The sequence below is a fragment of the Notolepis coatsorum genome (assembly GCF_963971535.1).
Source record: "Notolepis coatsorum genome assembly, chromosome: 12".
NCBI classification, from domain to species: Eukaryota; Metazoa; Chordata; class Actinopteri; order Aulopiformes; family Paralepididae; genus Notolepis; species Notolepis coatsorum.
The window spans coordinates 53,150,618-53,177,185 of record NC_140176.1 but is presented as its reverse complement, the minus strand read 5'-3'; the positions used below and the strand labels follow the sequence as shown (position 1 = coordinate 53,177,185).

Below are 26,568 nucleotides of genomic sequence, written 5' to 3'. Positions count from 1 at the left end.
CCCTCTCATTTAATGCACATATAAAAAATGTCACCAAAATTGCATTCTTCCATCTTCGTAATATCGCAAAAATTCGCCCCATTTTAACTCTGGCTGATGCTGAAACCCTGATTCATGCTTTTGTCTCATCACGTCTGGACTACTGTAATGCACTTTTTTCAGGCCTACCTAATTCAAGGATAAAAAATCTTCAACTTGTGCAAAATGCGGCTGCACGGATACTAACTAGAACTAGAAAATTTGATCACATCACACCAGTTTTGTCCGCCCTACACTGGCTTCCTATCCAAGCCCGATCTGATTTTAAAGTGCTACTCCTCACCTACAAAATTTTAAATGGGCTTGCACCGCTTGTATCCGATCTCATCTCCCGATACTCGCCCGCTCGTGCTCTGCGCTCACAAAATGCGGGGCTTCTATCGATCCCTAGGGTTAAAAAGAAATCCGCCGGCCACAGAGCCTTTGTCTACCGCGCTCCCTACCTGTGGAACAAATTACCTGCCGTCATCAGGGGCGCCTGCTCTGTCGAAGCTTTTAAATCCCTGCTTAAGACCCATCTTTTCTCTCTCTCCTTCAACCTACCCTGATCTCACCTGGTCGGGGACTGACCTTTAGATTAATCTGTCTAGTTTAGTTAGGAAGGTTATTTTATTTTCCCCCATGTCTGCTCTTTTGCAGCACCACAAACATGGGAACTCTCTAACTCCTCCCCCACCCCTTCCCCCCCCTCCCTCCCCCCCCTTCCCTCCCCCATCTATCTGAGTGCCCGTCTCCTAGCGCTGACTAAGGTGATGGATGCCTCGGGGTCTTGGCCAAGATTGCAGTGACTGCTCTACTTGCACCACCGAGGCCTTGGATCAGTTACTTACCGTCGTCTGTCCGTGGTCCTGTCAACTGATGTGTCGACGCGGTTTCATTGCTGGGTTAAGTACTTCTATTCTATTCACATAATATGCTTACTTCATATATCTACTCCATTCACATATGCTTACCACTTGTATCTATTGCTATGTCCGCCCACTACAATCACATGAGCTGTCTAACGCCTGTCCCGTCTCCCTGTCCCCCCGTGAGTTGCTGTCCTGGAGTGCTGACCGGAGTGTCGGACGTCCCGTGATGAAGGCCGGGAGGATGCGACCCCCTCTGCGTGCCCTCCTGTCTCCGGAGGTCTCGTAGTGGTGACCGGAGTGCCGGACATCCCGCGATGATGTCGGGGAGTTCGCGACCCTCTCTGCGCAGCCCCCTATCTCCGGCTGTCCCTGAGCAATGACCGGAGTGTTGAATGTCCCGTGATTAAGACGGGGAGGACGCGACCCTCTTTGCACCGCCCCTGTGCCTCTAATAGATTCGCTATCAGCTCTATCTTCAATCTTTCAAAATGTTCAGTTGCTATCGCTATCAGCTCTATCTTTAATCTTTCAAAATGTTCAGTTGCTATTGCATGCACTCATCTGTGTTTCACTACACACTTGAGTGCATGCTTACCAACTGTTAGTCTGCAACACTACTATCACTGACATCTAAGAAGGGAGATCCCCCCTTGAATGGCCCTTCTAAGGTTTCTATCCTCCACACTGCCTGTGGAGCATTTTTCCCTATTGTTAGGTTTAAGTGAGTTTTTCCTTACCTTCGCGTGGGGTATGTCTGGGAGTGCTTGCATTCTTTCATTTATTTGCATTTATTTTAAATTTGTTGGACCTTATGGTGTTCTTGTTCTGTTCTTGACTTATTGTTATGTTTTCTTCTTGACTTGTTTAAAGAAGACCTGTACGGCCCATGGGGACATTAGCGTGTGTTGTCGGGCCTTATAAATAAATTTTATTTGATTTAATTGATTATCTGATTGATTTGGTTTGTGCCTGTAGGAGGAGCTTCCAGGATAAAGCCTGGGATAGAAGCTCCTCTGGAAAAAGAAGTAGAAACAGGCTTGGAAGAGAGACACAGCCGTGCTGAAGCTAGTTCCCATAGCCATGGGTAGTTGTTGCGTGATATATATATATATTTTTTAAAGTGTAATCGTTTTGTATTTTTTGTTTGTATTTAATTATGTTAAATACGGTTTTTGCCCGTTTTTTCCACTGGAGAGCAAAAGAACAGAGAAATTAAAAAACAACCACCGGGTGATGACAACCTGTCTCCGACTACGTTTTTTCCACCGCTTGGCCACATCCTCACACTGCAATTCACTTTCAGACAGCACAGTTCTGGGTAGCAGCCATATTACGTCACCTGACCTGAATACTGCACACTGATTTGCAGTGAACGGATTTATCTGGCTCTATTAAAAAAAACAGCACTGGTGACAAAACTCAGGGTTCATGATGGGCTACTGTATGTCTTAACAATAACTCAACAAGTCAGTTCATTCTTTTTCTCACAAAGATGGCATTTATAGGTTTTTGCTAATTAACTATTCAAATATATAAAAATAATACAGCATTCATAAACAATGCAAAAAAAACAACACAGAATGGGTAAAAATAAAGCACTTATTTTGTATGGATTGTAAGTGTGGTCTCCAAGAAGTGAAAGGTCGAAGGTCAACATGAAGGAATTATTGGTTTAATTAGTTCAGTGCAAAACATACCATAATCACATTCTGGACGGCTCTCAATGTAATAAATCAAAACATACAATACTTTACAATCACACACTAAAATGCTGCACTACTGTATAGGACGGTGTTCTAACGCTCTGAGCAACACTACTCCAATACCATTTTACTTGAGCCATGAATAGGGAGCTTTGGGATTGAAGTGGATTTGCGATACTCTCCAGAGGGTTTCTGACAGGTCATTCACTGCATCATGCATTTTGATCACACACGCACATATATGGCTTGGACAGCAATGCTGCACTTTCCCTATACATAACAACAAACGATAAAAGCCCTGAGCCTTTGAGTGGCTGATTGAGAAGGCAGGACAGTGAATGAAACAAGACGAAACCAAAAAAAATCTTTCTGAGTACTTTTCAAAGTAATTAAACAAGATCTGCTGGGGTGTTTTCAGAGGGAAATATATATACTGTATATATATATGCTTAACTCATTGGGCGCCAGACCCGAGTAAAGTCGGGTTATCTCGCCAGCGGTTGAGCGCCATACCCGAATATAGTCGGGTTTTCATAGTTTTTTTTATAATTTTTTTTTATTCTATGCAATTTCACGGACCTCTGTGTTACCATACGAAATCATTCTGAGATCCCTAGAGTGCCATACCGGCCGCATCCTGCTAGGTGGCAGTATCGCCCACCCTTTGAAACCTTATTTCACACCGTGTGTCACATCTAATTTCGTCCGGGCGGAGAATTTTTATCAAGCCAAGTAAATCGCTTCATCCGACCACTTTGAAACGCGTTCAACACATTTGAGGCATATCTTGTGCCGCTTCATGTCAGGGACCCGATCGACATCAATACTGGAAATCGCGATCAGACAATTGGAATATTCTTTTTGGGATACGGCACGGTGGTGTAGTGGTTAACACTGTCGCCTCACAGCAAGAAGGTCCAGGGTTCGATTCCCGCTTGGGGACCAGGTTTCCGCGATGCCAGGTACCCAGGTGGGGGATCTCCCAGGCCTTTCTGTGTGGAGTTTGCATGTTCTCCCCCCCCCCCCCCCCGATAAGAGAAACCCAATGGAAAAACATGCACAAGTTCTAGGGATGTCCGATATTATCGGCCGACCGATATTATCGGCCGATATCGGCAGTAAAATGTGATATCGGAAAATATCGGTATCGGTTTAAAAAAAAAATAAAAAATATTTGTTATATATATATCAAGTGAAATTATTAGTTACCTGAAATTATTCAGTTTTTTGGACGGGGAAACCCTGCATATATCGGTATCGGTTGATATCGGTTGATATCGGTATCGGAAATTAAGAGTTGGACAATATCGGAATATCGGTATCGGTAAAAAAGCCAATATCGAGCATCCCTATGCACAACAGATCGCTGACAAAGACTGGCAGGAGCACTTGGATTGGTCCCCGGGCGCGACCCTCGCCGACGCCCTGTCTGCTCCCGGCAGCCCTTGGGGGGAAGGACGATGGGATGGGTTAAGAGCAGAGCTCAATCGCATCGGAGACCCTGAGAGACAATTGCATGTGTGTCTGTGTGTGTGCCGCCCATTGCATGTCGTTGTGTCGTTGCATGCCGAATAAAGACCTCTCTCTAAAGAGGTCCTGCATTATTATTATAGATACCTCCTAGTAAAGGTAAGGACTATATGACATCAATCCTACTTTGATCCAACAATGATTTCACATCGATCGCAACGATCAGTAACGTACTCCAAAACGTATGCCGTTGCTGACGATCAAAGCATGATGAAACATAATACCTATTATATACCTTTGATTTGGAAATAGTAGCGTGTCCAGGCGAGCAACGCCAACGCTTTTAGCAAAATTCACATATCGCTCCATAGCACAGTTACCAGGAATTAGCCAGGATCACTCTGAAACTATACAATATTCACCACGGTATCAATCAATCAATCAATCAGATTTATTTATATAGCACATTTCACATGACGCGTGTCAACGTGTGCTGTACAGAGGGTAGATACACAAGATACATATAGACAACAATCACACTCCGTTTTATGGGAGGGCACACAGGCAAACACATAGAAAAACAGGGCATGAGTCAGTGAACGGGAAAGGCTAGTAGGTAGAAGTGGGTTTTGAGCCTCGATTTGAAGGCATCTATCGAGGGGGCGAGCCTAATGGAGGTGGGGATGCTGTTCCACAATTCAGGGGCTGCGATAGCAAAGGTATAACACACGGACGTATACATGAAAAAAATTATAATTTTGCACATGTTGAACGATGGATAGTTAATGTCAAATGAGCCATAGTATTGTCTCCATAGCTATAATATAGAATATAGATATAGCCCTGCAAACACTGCGACGCACAGTAAAAATCCCTATCTCTTACAGCGGTGGCGCACTGAGTACAAGGATAGCTAAAGCGGCTGGCGCTGAAAGAGTTAACTGTGTGTGTTTCCTCTAGCCCTCTGTGTCATCTCTGCCACAGTTGAACTCGGTGATACTCCGGGAGATGCGCTCCGCTATCGCTCTGCTACTGGCTATGATCAGCCTCCGAGACATCAGGTCAAAGGGCCCCCCTGTTTAAAAACAACATGCATGCAGGTCAAGCCACCGCTCCTCACTCTAAACACCACTAATCACAAATATTAACGACAGCGTTATGAAACAAGTGTTTACACTATACTCAACCATGCACCTTGGTGATTTAACCATTTTGTTTTTGACTGAATACTCTTCGTTGACGTTTTTTTATAAAGTTTTTTTATTTATTTTGATCCGTGACTCACCAGAGATGTCCATGATGACGCCCCCAGCTTCAGTGACGACGGCTGCCCCTCCAGCCATGTCCCAGCAGTGGATTCCCATGTGGTAGTAAGCATCGGCCGCTCCAGACGCCACCAGACACATGTTCACCGCCGCGCTGCCTGGACAGCGGATGCTGTGGACGCACAGATAAGATGTTAGCTGTGGAATTTTTATGTTATTCCAGTCACGTCACTCTGGCCCCTCCCGGTGGCTTGTTTAGAGCATGCTCATTTCACTGTGTGTGTGTTCGTGTTCCCGACTTCACTGTATAATCAGGGACACATTTCAGACTAATTGGGAACAAGGACATGATCCTCGATTGAGGAAAAAGCTCATTCTTGAGCTAGCTAGCGGTTCGAGTTCAGTTTAATTTAAGCTTGAACGTGAAAGTTCCGCGTTGCCGGTCCCGGATGTCGCCCGAAATGTAACCGCACAGAACTGCAAGCACTGCGATTGGCCCACTAGCCTTTCCACATTTACCTTGATCTCTGAGAGATTAGCCAAAAGGTTTGCATGGAACTATAAATGCTCAAACCCCTACAACCACTGCAGATAAAGAGCCTATGTGGAAGTCTAAAACGGCCTTCAGGGTTAGTTTAATGTCAGGGTTAAGCAAGGCTAATATATCTTAGTCACCCAGTGGGAGATGAGGGTATGACACATGCGTAAACTGTGATGGTGCAGTGTTCGGTGCCAAACCTAATAGATTTATTGATTTTAACTGTGCATGCATCATACCCATTTTTCTTCATAGGATATGATGGCCATGTCCTCTCCTTGAGGTTTCCCCCATTTCCAACTTACAAAATAATGATGAGGCCTTTCTCAGCCCTATCTGTGCCATTTACTGGATACATGCAACTCTGGCTAGTTAGCCACAAAACAAATGTAAAGTCAATGGGGCTATGCCTCAAGTCTGTACGAGCCCTGAAATAAATGCTGAAAACCTAAACCATAGAGTATGTTTCAGGGAGTGTAATCATTTCAGTGTGGCCCCACTGACTTTGCATTAGTTTTGTGGACAACTAGCCAGAGCTGTGATCATTAATAATAATCTTTTATATAGCACCTTTCACGAAACCCAAGGTCGCTTTACATAGGGCAATAACAGACAAGAGAAAAACATGGTAGACAGACACACAACATTAAATATAGGAAGCTAGGGATCAAAGGCCATGTTAAAGAGGTGAGTTTTGAGGAGTTTTTTTGAAGCAGTCCAGAGTTGGGGCTTGCAGAGTTCTGCGGGGAGGGAGTTCCAGAGGGTGGGAGTTGCCACGCTGAAAGCTCTGTCCCCGAAAATCTGCAGTCTGGTTCAGGGAATGGAGAGCTGACCAGTGTCCGAGGATTGCAGAGACCGTGACTGAGTGTGGGGGTGGAGGAGGTCAGTGAGGTACTGAGGTGCCAGAGCATGGAGGGACTTGTAAGTGATCAGGGTTTTGTAGGTGATGCAGGATTTGATGGGGAGCCAGTAAAGGTCACTTTAAAAAGGAAAAAAACAAAACCTGTTTTTGTATAGTATAGTTAGGATAGCATAGTGACATTGTATAACTGTATTATTGTATAGTAGTGTACATAGGACTCATTACCTTTTGTATTTTATCTTAGTACGTTTATCATGTCTATTTTATTTCTATTCTATTTTATTCTATTATTCATATTTTTTGCACAATCGAAGCGGGCATGGCCACCTTCACTTGACTATATTTCTTGTGTACGTATGTGATGAATAAACCTCTTGAATCTTGAATGTGGATGAGGGTGGGGGTGATGTGCTGCCAGGTGAGAACCCTGGCAGCTGAGTTTTGAACGTACTGGAGCATGTCCAGGGTTTTGCTTGGAACCCCGGACAGGACCCGATTACAGTAGTCCAGGCGGGAGGTGACGAAGGCATGGATGAGGGTCTCTGCTCTGGAGTCGGAGAGTGATGGTCGGAGTCTGGAGATGTTTCTGAGGTGATAGAAGGCGGAGTCCAGGATGACGCCTAGGTTGTGGACCTTTGGGGAAGGGCAGATGGAGCGGTCCAGGGTGAAATGTCCAACCGTCCGGAGCAGGGCCTTGGGTGCCACAACCACGAGCTTAGTTTTATTGTTGTTTAGTTTGAGGAGGTTAGATGACATCCAGGTTTTTATGTCGTGGAGGCAGTTGACAAGGGAGAATGGGGGGGGCTGGGTGGATGGTTTGGTGGAGAGGTATAGTTGTGTGTTGTCTGCGCAGGAGTGGAAACTGAGGCCGTGGCGGCGGATGATCTGACCGAGGGGGACATGTAGATGGTGAACAGGATTGGGCCAAGTGCAGAACCTTAGGGGGAACCTTGGTTGACTGGGGCCAGGGTGGAACTGGAATCACCGATGGTGATGAACTGTTTACGGGTGGTGAGGTAGGACTGAAACCAGGAGAGTGCTGAGCCAGTGATGGTTGGAAACTAATTGGTGAGTAGGAAACAATGCTAGGGGTCAAACATTCTGAACTTACCTTTTAAGCATGTTTTGGTAAAGGTTATGAGCCAGGGGATGAATGTACTGTATGTCAATGCAATGTTCCCATATTTTGCTTAGATAAATGTGTGCATTTGTGTGTGTATGTGTGAGTGAGTGAGTGAGTGAGTGAGTGAGTGAGTGAGTGAGTGAGTGAGTGAGTGAGTGAGTGAGTGAGTGAGTGAGTGAGTGAGTGAGTGAGTGAGTGAGTGATTGGGTGATTGAGTGAGTGAGTGAGTGAGTGAGTGAGTGAGTGAGTGAGTGAGTGAGTGAGTGAGTGAGTGAGTGAGTGAGTGAGTGAGTGAGTGAGTGAGTGAGTGAGTGAGTGAGTGAGTGAGTGAGTGAGTGAGTGAGTGAGTGAGTGAGTGAGTGAGAGAGTGAGTGAGTGAGTGAGTGAGTGAGTGAGTGAGTGAGTGAGTGAGTGAGTGAGAGAGAGATAGAATGCGGTCTAACCCATGGACAGGGATGCTGAGGATGGTCTTCATGTTCGCCATCATTGTTTTAAAGTGCTCAGGGTTCTTCTTGAAGCCCATCTCTGTCAGGACCAAGGACTTGGTGATGTCTGCACATGGAGATAAAAGGAGAAAATGGATGAGACGGCAGAAAGGCTCAAGACCACGCTGTGTGGAGAAAAACAGCAAAGCAAAAACAATAAACCTCAGTGTGCTAAATTTGCATAACTACTGCTTCACTTTGTAAAGACACTGAAAGAAACGGCCCAATGGAATCATTTCTCTATATCTACAGTATGGCTGATGAGTCCACCTGGTGGCTCTCGTTACACATACAGTATCATTGCCTGAAGTTAATTTCCTGGTACCTTCTTGGCCGGACACTTTGATAGGGACTCCGTTGCAGAACGCTCCCTTCCCTTTACGCGCTGTGTACATCTTGTCTTCGATGCAGCTGTAAACAATCCCAAACTCTATCTGACACCAAGATGCGACACAGAGAGACAAGCATTGAGACCATGTGGTGCAGGAGACTGTATAAATTTGCAATGGTTGGTGGGTAAAACACAAGTCATACTATAATACTATATGTGGGTATATACTATTTCACCTTAATGTGAACATTTGTAACGTGAGGTTTATATTTTCCATGCAACACATAAATTACTCCAAAGCTGACACCCACAATGTGAAAACAATATTTAATACTGAAAACTGAAACCCTACCTCTTTCTTCACAGTGAAGCCAATTGATACGGACACAAAGGGGAACCTTAAAAAAAATATATATATATATTTAAAAGATAAACAAAATGCTTGAAGCAGTACATTTAATTAAGTCCTTGAGCATTTGAGCTCAGAGGAATCAATTCCTATTATTATCAGTTGACTTTCATCTAGGTAGGCTAATTATACTTGACAGACGGGTCAGACCAAGAGAGATGCTAATTAAGATTAAAATAGTCCTGATGAACTACTAGATCAAAACAAATCCACTGTGGTACTTAGTTTCTGGATGGTTCAGTAGCGTTGTGTTCACTAAAGGTGAATGCCACCTGTTTCAAGAATGTTACATGTTATTTCTGTACACTGGGACAGTTCTGTCCACATCTGTGAACAATACTCTCATAATGCTAGAAATCAGAGAGAGAGGACCCTACATTTTGTGATGGCACCTAGGGCTGCTCGATTATGGCAAGAATCCTAAGCATGCTGCTGTGAAGGAAGCGTGCGCTGCATTTATGACACAAGACAAAATTAGAGCAACACGGTACAAGGCACAATAATAGTTGTATCCTGATTATCTTGTTTTCACGATCGTGGGAAGCCAAAATCATAATTGAAATTGAAACTGGATTAATCACCCAGCCCTAGCAACTAGATGTAAAATCTGGTGCTGTTCCACAAAAAATGAATGTGGCACTTTATTGTTGTTAGGAAGTAGGAACCTAATTTCATGCTCCAAGTTAGGTTTATATTCTAGCACTAGTATAAGTTTAAGAGGTCACACAGACATGTTATGGCTCCAGTGCATCTTCACTGTCTGTGGGGGTACTTTGTGTGCACATGTGTGGCGCATGTTTATGAAATTGCCTGGACCATCCAGGGGCACAGGGATAACACACATCCTTAAAAACGGTTGGCGTTCCCATTTTAAATGTATGGCTAGCGCTGGGCATCGGGGCAGTACCTGTGAACAAAGTTGGTTGTGCCGTCAATAGGATCTATAATCCAGGTGGGATGGTCAGTTAGGATGCTGGGGGCCCCTGCTGCCACTGACTCCTCCCCTATGAAGCTTTAAAAAGGACACAGTGTCAGAGATGCAAAACATTCATCATTATATTACAAAGCTGGTACATCTATGTCTGTGGATGAGAAGTGAATGTAATCTACTAGACACTTTTGGCAGGTAGACAACCAGACTATTTTCTATTTTAAAATGGAAGAATGACTGAAGGGATGAATTTATTTATTTATGGATGTAAAAATTATATTTCGTTCCCAGGTAAATACCATCCGTCTCCTCTCTATTTCATTCATTCAATCTTTATTTATACTAGAGTAATTTACAGTGCCGTAGAGATGTTACATTCACAAGTGTCACAGTGCGTTCATAAATATAAAGACATCAGACAATCAGAATAATTAAGAGCACATTTTAAAATACATTAAAAATATATTTGGTTTAAAGAATAAAATAGCTAAAAATTCAAACAGAGGTAATAATTTAAAAACAATTACATATTGACCTGATTGGTCATTATGGTTCTAAACCGACCCATAGACACTAGAGTGTCTAGTTTCAGTGTTTCCTGCAGGGTATTCCATGATGTAGGGGCAGAAAAGCCCAAAGCAGATCTACCAAGTTCAGTACAATCTACATTTACAGGGAGATGAGGTGGAGTTCAGGTACCTGTGGGTGGGGTACCTCTCCTTGATAGAGGAGATAATGAGTTGCTCCACCCTCTGGTCCGTCTCCGTCACCAGGTCCACAGGAGAGCTCTTCTGCATGATTGCGATGTCCTTCTGGAGCGCTTCACGGATCACCTGGCAGCAACACAATGACAGCTAAGTCAGTCAGGGGAGTCCACTGCATGACTGGCTTCATCTGTTTAAATTAAAGGTGTTAAATTATTCTAGTGACATCGCAACCCCACATAGAGGCACGCACGGCAGACCTGATGTGTCGAATCTGGAAAGTTTGTAGACAAATAGGTGGCATTCTGCCGTTTGCAAACTTTTCTGATTTGACTAGTCAGGTCTGTGGGGTGCGATGTCATCAGCTTGCATCATTGTGCAGCAAAAGTTCATATTATGGAAAAACTAAACCATTAATCACACATTTAACACAACCAGCAGCCATAGAAAAAGTAGTAGGAGCCTGTCAGCAAGCCAAGAGTAACCACAGAGCAAGCTTTTGATAGTGTCCATCCAAATGGAAAAACACTATCAAAAGGTGCTGGTCCCCTGAAACCAACGGCATGAAGCCTAATCGATATTGAATCGAATGCGGGACCTTGTGAATAAAAAACAAATTGGGTAATAATTGCCACTATGGTTTTTGAAGGCTAAAAAAATACTTGCCCCATTGGATTGGATTGTAGCCTGGTGAGAGGAGGCACAGTTCTAAGTTTCTCAAGATAAAAGCAACCGGACTTCCGGTTTGGCGAGGAGCAGGTGAGCAGCTGCAGAACAGAGCTCCCGGTCCAAAATTCAAGAAAGGTGATAAAAAGTTATAAAACACGATAAAAAGTAACAACTCGAAGATAAAAGAACGATGACAAGACCCAGTGCACAAAACTCGAGGAGAAGTGAGAGAAGAATGACCCCTGACAAAGAAAATACAACAAAGGGAAAGGTACAACACGAGGGGATGACGCAACAGGTAAAGCAAGACAGCATAACGTTAGACAACAGCGAGGCCTGGCTGGATGACGAAGCTACAAGCTAACATGGAAGCTAACACGATGAATATGCAAGCTAGCATTCGGATCGGGCTAGAAGCAATACAGAACGCCAACGATGCCAACATGCAAACCAACACGCAGACCGGACTCGATGCAATACAGAATATTCAGAGGAGCATGGAGGCTAATTCAAAAGAAATAAAACAAATGCCCCCCCCCCCCCCCCCCCCCCCCAAAAGAAGGACAAAGAGAAGCTGGATACACCTGGACCAACCAGGACTCATGCACCGAGGTCAACCGGACCATCTGAGATGCAAGCACGGAGATCGCCCAGACCGGCCAAGATTCAAGCATTGAGGCCACACACACCAACCGGGATTCGCGCGCCGAGATCAACCAGACCAGCCAAGATTCAAATATCGAGATCTCACACACCAAACAGGACTCAAGCACTGAGGTCACACACACCAACCAAGATTCAATACCACATATGCATATTATTTGATAATGAATAGATGTTATGACTCGAGACACACTACAAATACCACACAAACCACTGAGAATACAGACAAGGTAAACACATTAGTTGGGAAAATTGATTCGGGACATATAATATAAATATCACGCACTAGACTAAACTGAAGACACTAACACACATGACGCACAACTAAGACGGTGGGGAACAAGGCTAAACACATTCGGAGACATGACCGGGAGCTCTGGAACTGTACTATCATATGAAAGATATAAATTCAAATAAAATGTTGGACAATAATAGGGGCATTGGAGAATCCCCATGGGGGATATCTCCGTCGTTATAGGAGGGGCCCTCTCCAGGAGAGCCTTACCCCTCCAGCCCGCCAACGGGGGTAAAAAACCTGGGAAGTGCCAATTGTCTTTAGTCTTTTTTTCTGAGTTATGTTAGAATAGCAGTTGCTTTAAATGTGCACATGGACATTTGTGAAAGACAAGAATTAAAAAAAAATTGGACAATAATAGAAGCTTGGAGAATCTCCATTGGGGATATCTCCGTCACTAGGGGGGGGGGGGGCTCTCCCTAGGAGAGCTGATTCCCCTCCAACCCACCAACGGGGGCAAAAAGTGCTAATCATATAGCTTATTTTATTTTCATTTCATTTTTTAAGTCATGTTAGAATAGCTGTTGCTATAAATGTACATAGTGATATCAGTGGCATGGGAGGTACAGAAGTGGGCAGGCTTTGTTCAGTGGGGGGGAATGTCGGGGGGAGATACCATCGTTCCCGCGGTTCGACCCGGGAGAGGGGGGCCTTGCATGTTGTGGGGTCGATAAGTGTGGGGTGGGGCCCCTTGGGGCCCTCGGCCGCCGTGGCCTGGGCGGTCTGGTCGCTGGGCCGCGGGGACACCGGGCCTGGGGTCACGGGGGGTCTGGGGGCCATTGAGGCGTGGTGATCTGGCCTACTGCTGGCCTGGGCTTGGGGTTCTCGTGGGCCGGGGGCCTGGCGGTCGGCGGGGACGGGTGGGGGCTCCGGGTGCTTGGCTCCACGTGGTGGACCTGGGATATGGGGGTGTTCTGTTTCTAGGGGAGGATGGCGGGAGGGAGGGGTTTCTCATAAGGGGGTCAGAGCGGCTGGGCTTAGCCCAGTGGGGTCTTGTGTGTTGTGGGTTCGGGGTGCGTGGGGTTGGGTTCTTGGTGACATGGGAAGTAGCGGGCTTGGCTCGGTGGGGGGGAGGGCCCTCTCCTCTCCTCTATTGGGCCTGGCCCAATTTAATTCAAGGGACCCGTGTCGTGCTGGGGGCTCAGCTCCTCGTGTGGCGGACCTGGGATATGGGGGAGTCCGACGGGCTTAGCTCAGTGGGGGGGACTATCGGGGGAGGGGGGCCATCGTTTCGGCGGTTCGGCCCGGGAGAGTGGGGTCTTGTATGTTATGGGGTCGATGTACGTGGGGTGGGGTTCTTGGTGACATGGGGGGTAGCGGGCTTGGCTCGGTGGGGGGGAGTCGCTCCTTCCCTCCACTGAGCCTAGCCCAATTTAATTCAAGGGTCCTGTGTCGCTGGGTGCTCAGCCCCGAGTATAGCGGACCTGGGATATGGGGGAGTCCTATTTCTCGGTGTGGATGGCGGGGTCCCTCTTAACACTTTGAGTGCCAGCAGGGGGCGCCAGAAATAGCTCTTGAGTGCCAGCGCTGTAGTCAATGGGAGGGCGAGCACATTTGCGAACGCATAAACTATATCTTAAATTGTCTAATACGCCTGTCGCTTATCAATGACTTGTTTGCAGTCAACATTGTCGAAACGGATTTTTTTTTAAATCGGTACATTTCCGTTTTATACCATTTTGAAAAACGCTTGTTTTATTTTTATTTTTTGTATTTTCTTTTTTTATTATTTTTTAAACAAACATATAAACAAACATGACAACACAAGATTAGATATACAAGCATTAATTAACAGTGCACATCCAATGAAATCGCCATTTAGTTAAATGTCTTATACGAGATATACCCCTAATACCTGCTATCTAATACCCTACACACATATGCTCTTGCTCGCACCCCCCCCCCCCCCCCCCCCGGACCCCCCATTGGATAATCCATCCATTATCATTCGCTCCTAACCAGACACTACCATTATATGCTAGCTTTTATTCTCTCCACCACTTCTAACCACATTGTCATTTTGGATTCATTGAGACCCAAAATTCTTGCTGTAGATATTTCTAGATACCGTACTTTTCGGACTATAAGCCGCGGCTTTTTTCCCCATTTTTCGACCCTGCAGCTTATATAACGGTGCGGCTTATATGTGGACAAAATCCGAAAATCGAAATATTGCTTTTTTTACTGCATTGAAATGTTATTTATCTGTTCCCTTATTTGCTAAACTTAATACAACTTGTAAATGAGTTAATGTTATTTGTCCGACAGTATTGTGTCCCAATGGGAGTCATTCTCTGTAGAGGTGGGAACTTAAAGCTCAATATAAGAACGGCCATGCACCACCACTCACAGAATCGAGAAAGAGCAATCAATCTGTCAATCCTTTCCGTGTCCGGGCCGGGTGAGGTTTCCCGTGTTGGTCAAATTAAGCCGCAGGCTCCACTCCTTACATATGGTAATTAAACATTAAAACACATGCGGCTTATAGTCCAGTGCGGCTTATATATGTACACATCATTCAATTTAGCTGCTGCGGCTTATAGTCAGGTGCGGCTTATAGTGCGAAAAGTACGGTAAATCACATCGAGATATGTAAGAATCCAGACCTTCCGGCAAATTTTTTCCGGTTGAAACCATCGTGATGCTATCAGCTTTTTAGCCACTGTGATACCAGATAAAACCAATCTCTTTAGTTGTATAGGTACTGCATACTCAAAAACATCATTCAGCAGTAATACAGAGGGGTGTACAGGTATATTCAAAGTTAAGAGATTTGATAATTGCTGGGTCACTTCTTTCCAGAATATCTTAACTGGTGGGCAGTCCCAGTACATAAATGTCCCCTCGTCCCCATTTGTACATAAGGAGCATTTGGAGTCTTGTTTAAGACCCATTCTGTTCAGTCTTATAGGAGTCAAGTATGTCCTGTGAATATAGTTAAGATTGATTTGTTGATGGTCCGGGTTCCTTGATGCAAGTCTAACATTTGCCCAGGCTTCTTGCCAATCAAAATCTTCTTCCAGGTCTGGTATATCCCTCCTCCAGACTGAGTCTAGGTAGAGGGTTTCATACGAAGACGTTAATAATTGATGATAAAAATCTGATACAAAACCTCTCGATGTCTCTCTTTCATAGAAGAATTTGTGGTATCTGTGGTGTACAATTGGTATCCTTAATGGAACACTGTGAGCCTTCAAACATAACAGTAACTGTGCGTAAAAATAATATGTGGAATCGGTGAGATACATTTTTTTTGTGTATTTCATCATAACTACAAAAACCCTGTTTGTTGAAAACATCTCCCAATGTGTGTATGTCTTGTTTTTCCCATCTAGGGAATCTTATTGGTCGTTTTCCAATCAGGAGTGCATTGTTATTGAATAAGGGAGTATGATTATGCCATTTATGTGGGTTAGAATATTTTTTTTGTGTTTCACGCCATATCCGGATCGCATGAGTAATTATGGGGCCAAATTTCCGTTCGCATTGCTTAATTGATAATTTGGTGTATACTATGTCCTGCAGTCTATGTGGAGCTACTATATTTTCTTCTAAATTTCTCCAGGATGCTGATGCTTGTGGATCAAACCATGTTGTCAGTGGTCTTAAAGTGTACGCCTTAAAATAGTGGAAAAAATCTGGAAATGCCATACCACCGTCTGCTTTGTTTCTCTGTGCGGTCGAAACGGATTATTTTTTTTTTAATCGGTACATTTCCGTTTTATAGTATTTTGAAAAACGCTTGTTTTTTTTAAACTTCCAGAAAAAAATAAAGATTCTGCAGGAATCGCTCTTTAGTGGAATACACAAAACACGTTGTAATTTTTCGGCCTATTTATGAATCGTTTTCAAATAAACGCTAGATTATCGATAGTATATGTGTACTTATGCACGCTAGAGCAGCGGGCTGAAAAATCGATTTTCTTATTTCCTGATTAGCACACACACACTCACAGCCACACACACATATGGGACACGCTGAGATATAGGTGAAAAAAACTCTGATTATCCCAAGACTGGTAGATTCCTTACCTCAGATCAGATGTTCTCCAAAAAGATTATTCCAATTCCTGATCGCCATTCCAAATATCGATCGCGTTTATTGATCCAACGCTGGGTACTGGAAACACATATTCCACGCTGTTCTGCGGCTCGGCAATGAATGGGATCGTCTCCGGTTACATGCCTGACAAGTAAAATGTGGATTCCGGACTCTTTTTTTCCCATCCATTTCATTCAGTCCAATCCAATGGGACAATACCATCCGGAGAGATGATAGGGGGCGGTATATTCCCTGTTCGAGCTCAGATAGATCCCCACTGGTAACGTGAGGCTAGATTGATGAAAAATGGAAATCGATAATAAAAAAAATAACGATTAAATAACAATATTTCTCGTTCTTGGCACTCAACGCATGGCATGAACTAACGAGTTTCTTGTGGCTGGCACTCAAAGTGTTAAGGGGGATTGGGCTGCTGAACATAGCCATTACATAGGAATCCAAGGGAACCGTGTCAATGTATTGTTATGTGTTTGATGTCATTTTAAGTATTGTATGTCTGTCTATAAATGTAATAAAAAATGTACGTTTAAAAAAATATTAAAGCAACCGGTTAAACGATGGCCTGTACCAGTCAACATGCCATGTTTAAATTGGTCTGGGTTTTAAATTCTTTTTTTTTTAAATGTTTAAGCTAATATAGTACAGTAGGTACACAAAATGAATAGAATCTGCACACACTGTGTTTATTGAAGGATCAACGTTTCAATCACATAAGGATCTTCATCGTTGATCTCTCAATAAACACACAGTGGGAGCAGGTTTAACAGTGCGTTCATAAATATAAAGACATCAGACAATCAGAATAATTAAGAGCACATTTTAAAATACATTAGCAGTCTGCCATGCTCAGATACAGTATAATTGCTTTCAGTCACTTTCTCCTTTCAGCTCTTTCCGCGGATGTAACTCTGTGTCAATGATCATCTCATATTCACAAAAGAGTGAACAATAACGACGAAGGCGGTTATGATTATAAGACCCTGTACATGACAATGTACAGTTTATTCCCCTTCGGATCTATATATTTTTTATGATCTCGTTTTACTACAGTTCTGTGTATGTCTTGTATGTCATAAATGTCCTGATGAATTGAAAATGGGGGACCCCGATGTAAACAAGACGAAAGTATTTTTCTGGTCTGCATCCTCTTAGCAGTTGTGTTGACCCGTACTGTATTGTACCCATTCTGCAATCTGTTAAAGTTTTCAATCAATCAATCAAACAATCTTGATGAACCCAACCCAGTTGTACAGTAAATGACCAAGTATGGCTTTGTCAGTATTCCAATGTACAGTGTACAGTGTGTGTGTGTCCCACCTCCAATGTACAGCCCCCACCCACCCACCCAACCCCACCCCACTCGCCCAACCTCCCCCAATGTACAGTTTCTACGTCAAATGTATATACACTCTTTTTCTGGACACTTTTTGTATCACAAACAGTACTGTATTTGCAAATCTGATATGTCATAAATGTATAGATGTAGCAGTACTGTCTATCTGTATGTCATGTATGTCATGTTATGATGAATTGAAAATGGGGGACCCTGATGTAAACAAGACGAAAGTCTTTCTCTGGTCTGCATCCCCTTAACAATTGTATGTATTGAGCTGTACTGTACTGTACCCATTCTGCAATCTGTTAATAAACTTTTCAATCAATCAATCAATGCTGATCCTCTCGTTTGATTACCAGAGTGGGTGTGCTTGTCCTACTTTCTGAATAAGTAGAAAGGTAGTCCCTCACCTTCCCAGCCTGTTTGGTGACCTCCACGCAGTGTTCCATGCACTCTTCCCACGGATCAGCCATTATAACAGCTTAGGAAGCAACCTAGAAATTAACCACAGATGCACAGTAAACAACACTCATGTGTAGTATAAGCAAGACTGTGAATAATAGCTCGGCAACTGCACCGCTTACAAAATTACTCATACTAGTCAACTTGAACCTGTGAGTAATTAACGTTACCCAGGGAAGCCACTAGACAGGTAAGTGAACAATAGCAAACATTCAAACTAATTCGCCTTGCTAGGGGTACAGTGGGTGCAGTTATCCATCCACTACCACTACAGTTTAACAGTTAACGTTAGCTCGCTAGCTAACGTTACCGTCTGCTGTCTCTACTGTCCATAGAGAAGAACCTGCACAAATACGTTGTATTTAATAAAAACAACTACAAAATAAACCACTTTCTAAGTCATAACTTACGCTACGTATTCGTGAACGATGGAAGGTAACGTTACTCCCCTGATACTGTATGGTACTGTACATCGACACGGATGTTTGTGGGTGGGACAAAGAAAATGCCCAACTATCATTGGTCAGTCTATGGTAGAAACGCCCTACAATTTGATATCGACCTCTCTCACTGAATAGGGGGTATCTGCAGAGCCGCAGAGCCAGGCTGGACGGGTTGGAGGCGGTCTGGACAAGTATTTGCACTACTGCGCACCATTTTCAACTTCACTTTCGTCTCGTTTACATAGGTACATCATAGACAGTAATGTTACATCTAGACATTTATGACATGTAATAATAGAGTAAACTTGTAAATAGACAGTAATGTTACATCTAGACATACCAGATCTAGTAATAATAATAATAATAGTCCCTCAAACTGCAGGACATGTAAACAGTCAAGTTGCAGAACAACTGTTTGCACAAATGAGAAAGAACAATTACTTTTTAACGCAGCAACTACTATCGACCCATCTGTTCCTGATGAGAAACATCCTAGAACACTTCAACAACAACAAAAACAAGAAGCGAATGGACAACATCAAAAAGTTATTTGGGACGACAGCGGTGGCAATAAACAGCTACCACCAGGCTGTATTGGGTACATTTTCTACTTGCACTTGCATTAAAGATATTTAATGCATTAATCCTGTTTTTAATTGATCTAGGAAATAATGTATAAATGTCTTCATTCATCAAGTTCACTGTTCCTTACTAAGCTGTGTTTGTCATCTGCTTACAGTGTCACAGGAAGCAGTCCTTGATCTATCACTGGAAGCAGCTCAAGGTGTGCTCCCTGAAGCGGGTTCAGGTCTGCCCCCAGCAATGATAAGTAAGTGGAATTGCATGCCTGGGTCCTTAGAAAGTCTTAAAATGTCTTAAATTCAAGTTTAGCCGCCTTGACTGAAACCATGCATGATTTGTCCAATAATCATATTAAACTGCCACCCACCACCTTAAATAGTGAACTCTTAATTGCTCCAAGTCAAGAGTGCTAACTATTACACCATAGAACCTGGCTTCTGCAGCAGAAGCAGGCATATAAAAACCTATGCCTACCTACAGTAATTCTTACCTCTACACTATTAGTTTTATTAAACATTGTTACTATTTCTCTTATATTTTTGTGTATGTCCATCCCTGTAGAACTTGAGATTCCAGTGGACAATGACTACTCACCAGACCAACCCTGGGCGAAGTCCCGAAACCCTATCCAACAACAACTGGTAGGCAAATTTCTACAAATAATTACTTTCTATGTAAAACTACTCATCTGTATCACAACAATGGTTATTATCTTCAGCTCAGTTATGTCCTGGACCGAAAGAGGCCTTCGGAAGAAATAATTGTGAAGGAAGGACAAACTTGTTTGACACAGGATGAGTTTTGGAGCCTTGGGTTGAACAGCTATATGGATTCAACTGTGAGTAATGGTCTAACAGATTAACATTTATTACCGAAGGGAGAGTTTCAGTCATGTTCACTATAATGTCTTAATTGTGATTTCTTGCAGATTGGAAATGCATGCCTGAAGCTCATTGGTGAACTGGCTCTGAAACGTGTATGACCTCTTTTTTAATTACACATTTAAAAGTAACTTTTGGTACTGAAGGCAGACTATTAATAATCATGTTTGTTTTTTCCTCATCAGGACATGGACATTTATATAGAAGACATGTATGTTGTTCCTACCTGGAAGGACCGAAGTATCAACCCGTTAGCTTCATTTCCGGTAAGTGTAATTAATTGATGAAATAAATATAATTATTCAGTTAGTAAATTGAATAAGCATAATGGCACATCCCTACTCTAATGGTAAACTCATGTTTCATAAATATTAGGCTGACATGAAGATGAAACATGCAATAGTCTTTCCAGCCTGGACCGAAAACCACTTTGTGCTATGTGTAAGTGAAATTAGTAATGCGTGTCTTATAAACTTAATCATGTCTGCCGTTCTGGGAGAATAGCAGAATCCACATTCCCACAGAAACCTGACTGACATGCTGTGCTTATTTTTACATACCCATTATAGGTCTTGAAGCCACGCATACAGGAGATTCTATTATTGGACTCGAAATACATAGAGCATACCTCTGGCTTTGGCGATGAAGACTACAGAACTGTTTTTAGGTACACAGATGAGAGCTACTTTTTGTTGTGTTCATATGGCATTTAGATGTGATGGTTCACCGATGAGCGATGCTGCCCTTGGGGGGAGGGAGTGCAGAGACTCAAACGCATCAGCGACCCAACTAACTGCGTGTCTGTCTGCATGAATAAAGACTTCTCAAAGTCCAGTTATTATACTGATATCGAATAATTAATTCTGCTCCCTCCCTCCAACCTTGGTTGCTATGCCCACACAAAACCGCAAAACTTCACCCTGGACTCCGGTTTTCAAAGACCGGGGTTGCAGTGTAGCAAATCCCCGGTTGTGTGTGGCCGAACAGTGCAACTGCGCACATACAATCATGGTTATATTAAATCCAGCGCTCGTGTGGACTGGGCCTAACTTGCCTGCCATTACGTTGCGTTCTGAAAAGCGAAACTGACCCTGAAAACGAAACGAAAATGGCCCTGTGTGTAACTGCAGCCGTCTCTGTGCTAACAGTCACGTTTTTAGTACGAGAAGACAAGACAAAACGATAGGTTATGTAGATAACCTAGTTATATTAGTATTGGCTAAGCGTCCCGCTCTGAGCCTTACAAGATACTCCTATCTCCTGTGATACCTAATGTATCTCCCACGAATAAAAACACATGCACCCCACCTGTATGGGGCCCCGCCCCTTATGGTGGCACCGCCCATATAACCATGACTCTGGTCATGAAACACCCTTCCTCGCCAAAACCCGTCCCAGGAAAAGATCCCTCAAGAGGGAACTCAGGGCGCGCAGAGCGGGACGCTTAGCCAATACTAATATAACTAGGTTATCTACATAACCTATCGTTATATTCCGTATTTGCATCGCGTCCCGCTCTGAGCCTTACGAGATAATGGGGAAGAGCGGGCGCGAGACCCGACAGATGTACCCCCTGAGGACCCGTAAGCCCACATCAAGGGGTGCGGGGAGCCCTGTCACCCCATCCTTCCTAACGAAGGGGGGGCGCAGTCAACTCCACCTGAATGCGAACAAGAGGGAACTAGAACCCCTTGAACACACCGTACAGGCGGAACCACGTGTGACTCAACACACTGCGGCCCATACCCACACACTCCTGCTACCCGACCAAAGGACGGGAAGCAGGAAAGGCCACAGACCCCAGAACCGCCTGGGAGACAGAACCCCCGGTCATGTCCATGAGGAAAAACCTTACAAAGGAGCCCGGGGAGGACCATGAAGCTGCAGCACAGATGGCCTCCACCGAGGCCCCACCCAGGAGAGCGGCAGAGGCAGCCACCCCACGAGTGGAGTGCGCCCTGACGCCCCCAGGGGGATCCTGCCCAGCCAACGTGTAGCAGAGGGTAACACCCTCGCACAACCAATGGGACAGGCGCTGCTCCGACAGTGCCTTACCAGCACGAGCCCCACCGTAACAGACAAAAAGCTGGTCGGTAACCCTGAAATCCTGAGTACGGCTGAGGTAAATCCCCAAGCACGGACTGGACATGACAGGTGAAGGCCCGCATCTAACTCACTAGTGTGAGGAGGAGGACGAAACGCCTGAACCACAATATCCCGGGAGCGGAAGGAACTCCGGATATTCTTAGGCACGAAAGCAGGATTAGGTCGCAGAGTGACACCGCAATCGGTCCGAAAAGATAGGCACTCTGGACGTACCGAGAGAGCACAGAGCTCACCTACGTGTTTAGCGGAAGTGACAGCCAGAAGGAACGCGGTCCTGAAGGACAGCTGTCCCAACGGCGCCTGCTCGAGCGGCTCAAACGGGGCCAAGGACAACCGACGAGGACCAATTGAAGATCCCAAGTCGGAGCCAAGGAGCGTTGCACCGGCTTAACGCGTCGAGCGCCAAGCAGGAAACGCTTCACAAGAGGGTGGCTGAACAAGACATCCCCTCAAACCCCTCATGATAGGAGGATATAGCTGCTGCATATACCCTCACCGTCGAAGCCGACAGTCTATCAAGGAGAGACTGGAGGTAACTAAGGACAGCATCCAGGGGGCAGGAGACTGAGTCCCGGCCCCCCGCCTTACACCACACTTGGAACATACGTCATCTGCCCACGTAAGCGCGACAGTGGAGGGAGCATGCGCATTCCAGATGGTAACACCATCAGGATCAAGAACCTGCGCCCCTCAACGTACCCGTCCCAACAACTGACCTAACAGATGTATGGGGAAGAATCCCTGGCGGCACGGCATCGGTCCCAGACCTGCCTGGCCATGTCCAGACGCAATCCTCACCCGTCAGGATGAGGGCCGCCCCGCGACAGTACACCTGCACCCACATTCTCCCTGCCGGGGATGTGGGGAGCCCTTAGGCCGCGCAGATGGAGGACGCCCATAGCCAGCCGCCCGCCGCCTGGTGCAGACAGGGGGAGCGTACTCCTCCCTGTCTGTCGATACACGACACTGACGTCGTATCGTCCGTCCTGATCAACACCATTTGTGGACCAGAAGGACCGCTTTCAACACCAACACATTGAACGTAGCGCAGACCGGGCAGCATGGTTTGCCAGCTGCCCCCTACTGCGTTGGCCCGACGCATCACCAGCGAGGGAGGCGTCGGTGAAAAACGTGACGTGAGACAGCGCCGTAACCGTCCTAGGACGGAACCTCCCGAGCGTGTTGACAACACGCTCTGAGATGGATGCCCATAGCCCCCCAACCGTTGACTGGGAAGAGGAATACTCTACATCCAGTCTACAGCAACCCCAGGCTGGTAGAGACCTGCCTGGTACGAGACCTGACGATCCACCTTGACCGCGAAGGACCAGAACGTCATCAGGGCAGAACACTCCGTAACCCTGGATGACGCAGAGGCCCCAGTGCGGCCTCCACGCACTTGGTGAAGATGCGGGGAGCCAGAGAAAACCGAACGGCAGCCTCTGGTACTCATACGCTAACCCTGCAAAGGAAGCGTAGGTAAGCCCTAGGATGGAAGATCGGGGATGCGCATACGCATCCTACAGGTCTATGGAGGAGAACCAGACCCCCACCTGACAGTGTTCAACAGGTAGGAGACGATCCAAAAAATGCTGAACCTTCCCATGGGACAGGTCCAGCCTGGGTCTTACACCCCTCCCTCCCGACTTCTCGGGCAGAGAACACCGGGAGGAGAACGCCACGACGATGGCTTGCTTCGTCCACAGAGATTGGATCTCGTCGACCAGAGCTGTCCCTGCTGGAGACCCCGACAACAGGGTCTGTACCAAACCTGAAAACGGGTGGGGTTGTGTAAACACAAGTCCCCGCCTCACCATTCTCTCCATCTACCTCGACATATGGTACTGCCGTAGTCATATGTGACGACACTCCCAACGCACCCGCCGTCACGTGGCGCAGGTCCGCCAGGAACTGTAGATAGTTGGCCCGGTCCCCCCGCTGTGCGAAGACAACCCTGGAACCGTGCGAGGAGCGCGTTCCGTGTCGGAACACCTGACCCTGACACCACCCACGAGGCAATCGCACCCAAGGGGGAACCCCGACAGAAAGGGCCTGTCTGATACGGGGGGCTTCCGATCAAAAAAGCCCCCCCACTGAACACCCCTCCAGAACATGCTGAAGGAGTTGTTCTGCAGCCGGACATGCAAGGTGTAAGGCCCCCATGGGTTCCTACACACCGTAGCCCTGCAGTGATATTACTACCACCCCAAACCATGTGAGCTGCGACCACTTGCCAATATTTCAGGAGTGGGAGGCACCAACATGATACCTGGCCTGGCGAAGGCGAGGCCGGGGAAGCCCGCACTGTGTGCCTCAAAAGGTTTCGAGCCCCCCTGCTGACAACACTTAAGTTGACAGACGTAACACCAGGCTCAACCAACACAGTTCAAGATGTGGGAGCCGCTTGACAGCACAACATTCTCACGGACAGACCCAGGCTCAGCCATCAACTGGGTGTCAGCCCCTGTCCCCATGAGAAGCGAAAAGGGGGGCCGCCCGCGCATCAACGAAGGCACGCGGCCCGCAGCCAAAGGAAACAATCATACTTGTTTAGAGCCCACTTCTCCCGCTGGTGTTGGGAAAGGGAGTGATCGGAGAGCGGGCTGCTCGCGGCAGGACGGTGACGGCTTGTTTGTTCAAGCCGAACCCATCCTACATGGCCGATCCCTCGGCCGCCAAGGCTGTCGGCCTTGTGGACACCTGTCGAATCAACGCCCAGGATACCTCTGGCGGGGGAAAAACATGGCCGCCTGTCGAGGGCCCCGTCATCGCCGCTGACGAGGCCGTGCTCTCTCTTCTTCTGGCTGCGCGGTGTGAGGCGGTGTAGGGCCTAGGACAATACCGCCCGCGCTCCAGCAGAAGACCAAAATCCCCTGCGGAGAGGGGAACCCTGAGCGGTTATAGCTTGCGGCTGGGTCAAAGCTAATAACGTCAACAACCTTGCGCGATGTGTCGACGTCGGCTGGCCCTCAAGGCCCCTCCACCAGACACAATTTTTTTTAATAGAAAAAAAACACCAATTCGAACACAGTTCTAATCGTTGCCAATTCCATACCGTGGCGGTACAAGCCTTAACAGCCCACCAGCCACTCGTCAGGCCGACCCACCCATGGTGTCGGCCGGGCGGGGCATTGTTTCAATATATCAAAAACAAAGGACTGACGTTAACATGGAGCACCAGTGGTGATTGCAAACAGCACCCTCCACTGTGGTGTGCACCATGAAAGGGTTAAATGAATAAAAAGAGCTAAACCACAAAAACTGTAGAATGAGCAAACCCATACACACAAAGTTTAAGGGGAGACGGACCAGACCCGTCTTCATTCAAAATATTCACAACAGAACACCAGCCCTAGTTTAGCCCATTTACCAAAAAAGGTAAACAAAGCCCCCCCCCTGCACTACTCCCCCAGTATACCGATTGACCGTCAGTATGCATGGTTTGAGAGGAGAGAAAGCTGTAGCAAGACAGACCTTCTCATAGCAGAGTGACAAAACAAAACAATAGCCCCCTACACAGGGCCGCCCCAGGAGATGGGGGGCCTCGCGTCTAAAAACGCACAGGGCCTCACATTTCTCCTAGGCGGCCCTGCCCTTATACTACTGCAGCCTAACGCCAGGCAATGTGGGACCCAAGACAACAAATGCCTGTGCACAGACACGCAACATGTTTATCATGTCGGCTGGACCCATAGCCCCACTACCCGACGCCAACCCAGATGGGAACACCGTTCAACAAACCCCGCCGGAACACAAGGTAAAATACCTGGCTAGGAACCTAGCCACGACCTACCCCGTTGTCAACCCATTTACCCGAAAAAGGTAAATAGAACTCAAAAACCCCACAACAGCTACCGACTGCCTTCATTGATGAACCGGGCAAGAGGCGGGAGAGTGACAACATCTCACGGCGGAGACATTAAAACAGCATAGCAATTAGCAGTAGTAATATCATGCGGCAGTAGCGATAGCATGTAGCATAGCTTTAGATGTTTTAGCAGCACGCCCAAGACAGCTTGGAAACCGTTCCCTGCAGAGAACGTTCACCAAACCATCCTGCCCCCGGCGCCAACACACAACATGGTTGTGTTAACAAAACAAACCAGCATTACTAACACTAATACCCATGCCTGAAGACACAGGGCCTACCTGAGTACAAGCTGGCCCGACAGCCAGCCTTGTACAGCTGAACCTCGATGTGCAGTCATCAAACGAGGAACATCAACACAGGCCCGTCGTGTCGCCGAAAACATGCGTCGAAGATGCCAGGGGCCAGCAACCTCCGGTAAGCTTCCAACATTATTAATCTTCCTTAATCTTTTCATTCCGCTAGCTCGTATGGTGCACGCATCCAATA

At 46.0% G+C, this 26,568-nt stretch overlaps 1 protein-coding gene and 1 long non-coding RNA gene across 2 annotated transcripts; one reads left to right on the top strand and one right to left on the bottom strand.

Annotated features, from left to right (window-relative positions):
* Positions 1–3,640: 3,640 nt before the first annotated feature.
* Positions 3,641–18,660, bottom strand: LOC311238490 (inositol monophosphatase 1-like). Its single transcript, XM_084326575.1, has 9 exons — positions 18,610–18,660; positions 18,148–18,231; positions 10,707–10,840; positions 9,984–10,088; positions 9,020–9,065; positions 8,662–8,770; positions 8,295–8,403; positions 5,349–5,500; positions 3,641–5,138 (listed from the first exon to the last, which is right to left on the bottom strand). The coding sequence occupies exons 2-9, from the start codon at positions 18,208–18,210 to the stop codon at positions 5,020–5,022; spliced, it is 837 nt and encodes a 278-aa protein (XP_084182701.1). The 5' UTR covers positions 18,211–18,231; positions 18,610–18,660; the 3' UTR covers positions 3,641–5,019.
* Positions 18,661–20,322: 1,662 nt separating this feature from the next.
* Positions 20,323–21,002, top strand: LOC311238440. The gene is made up of 3 exons (XR_014620362.1): positions 20,323–20,371; positions 20,481–20,546; positions 20,675–21,002. It is a non-coding gene; the product is annotated as an uncharacterized lncRNA (long non-coding RNA).
* The last annotated feature ends 5,566 nt before the right edge of the window (positions 21,003–26,568 follow it).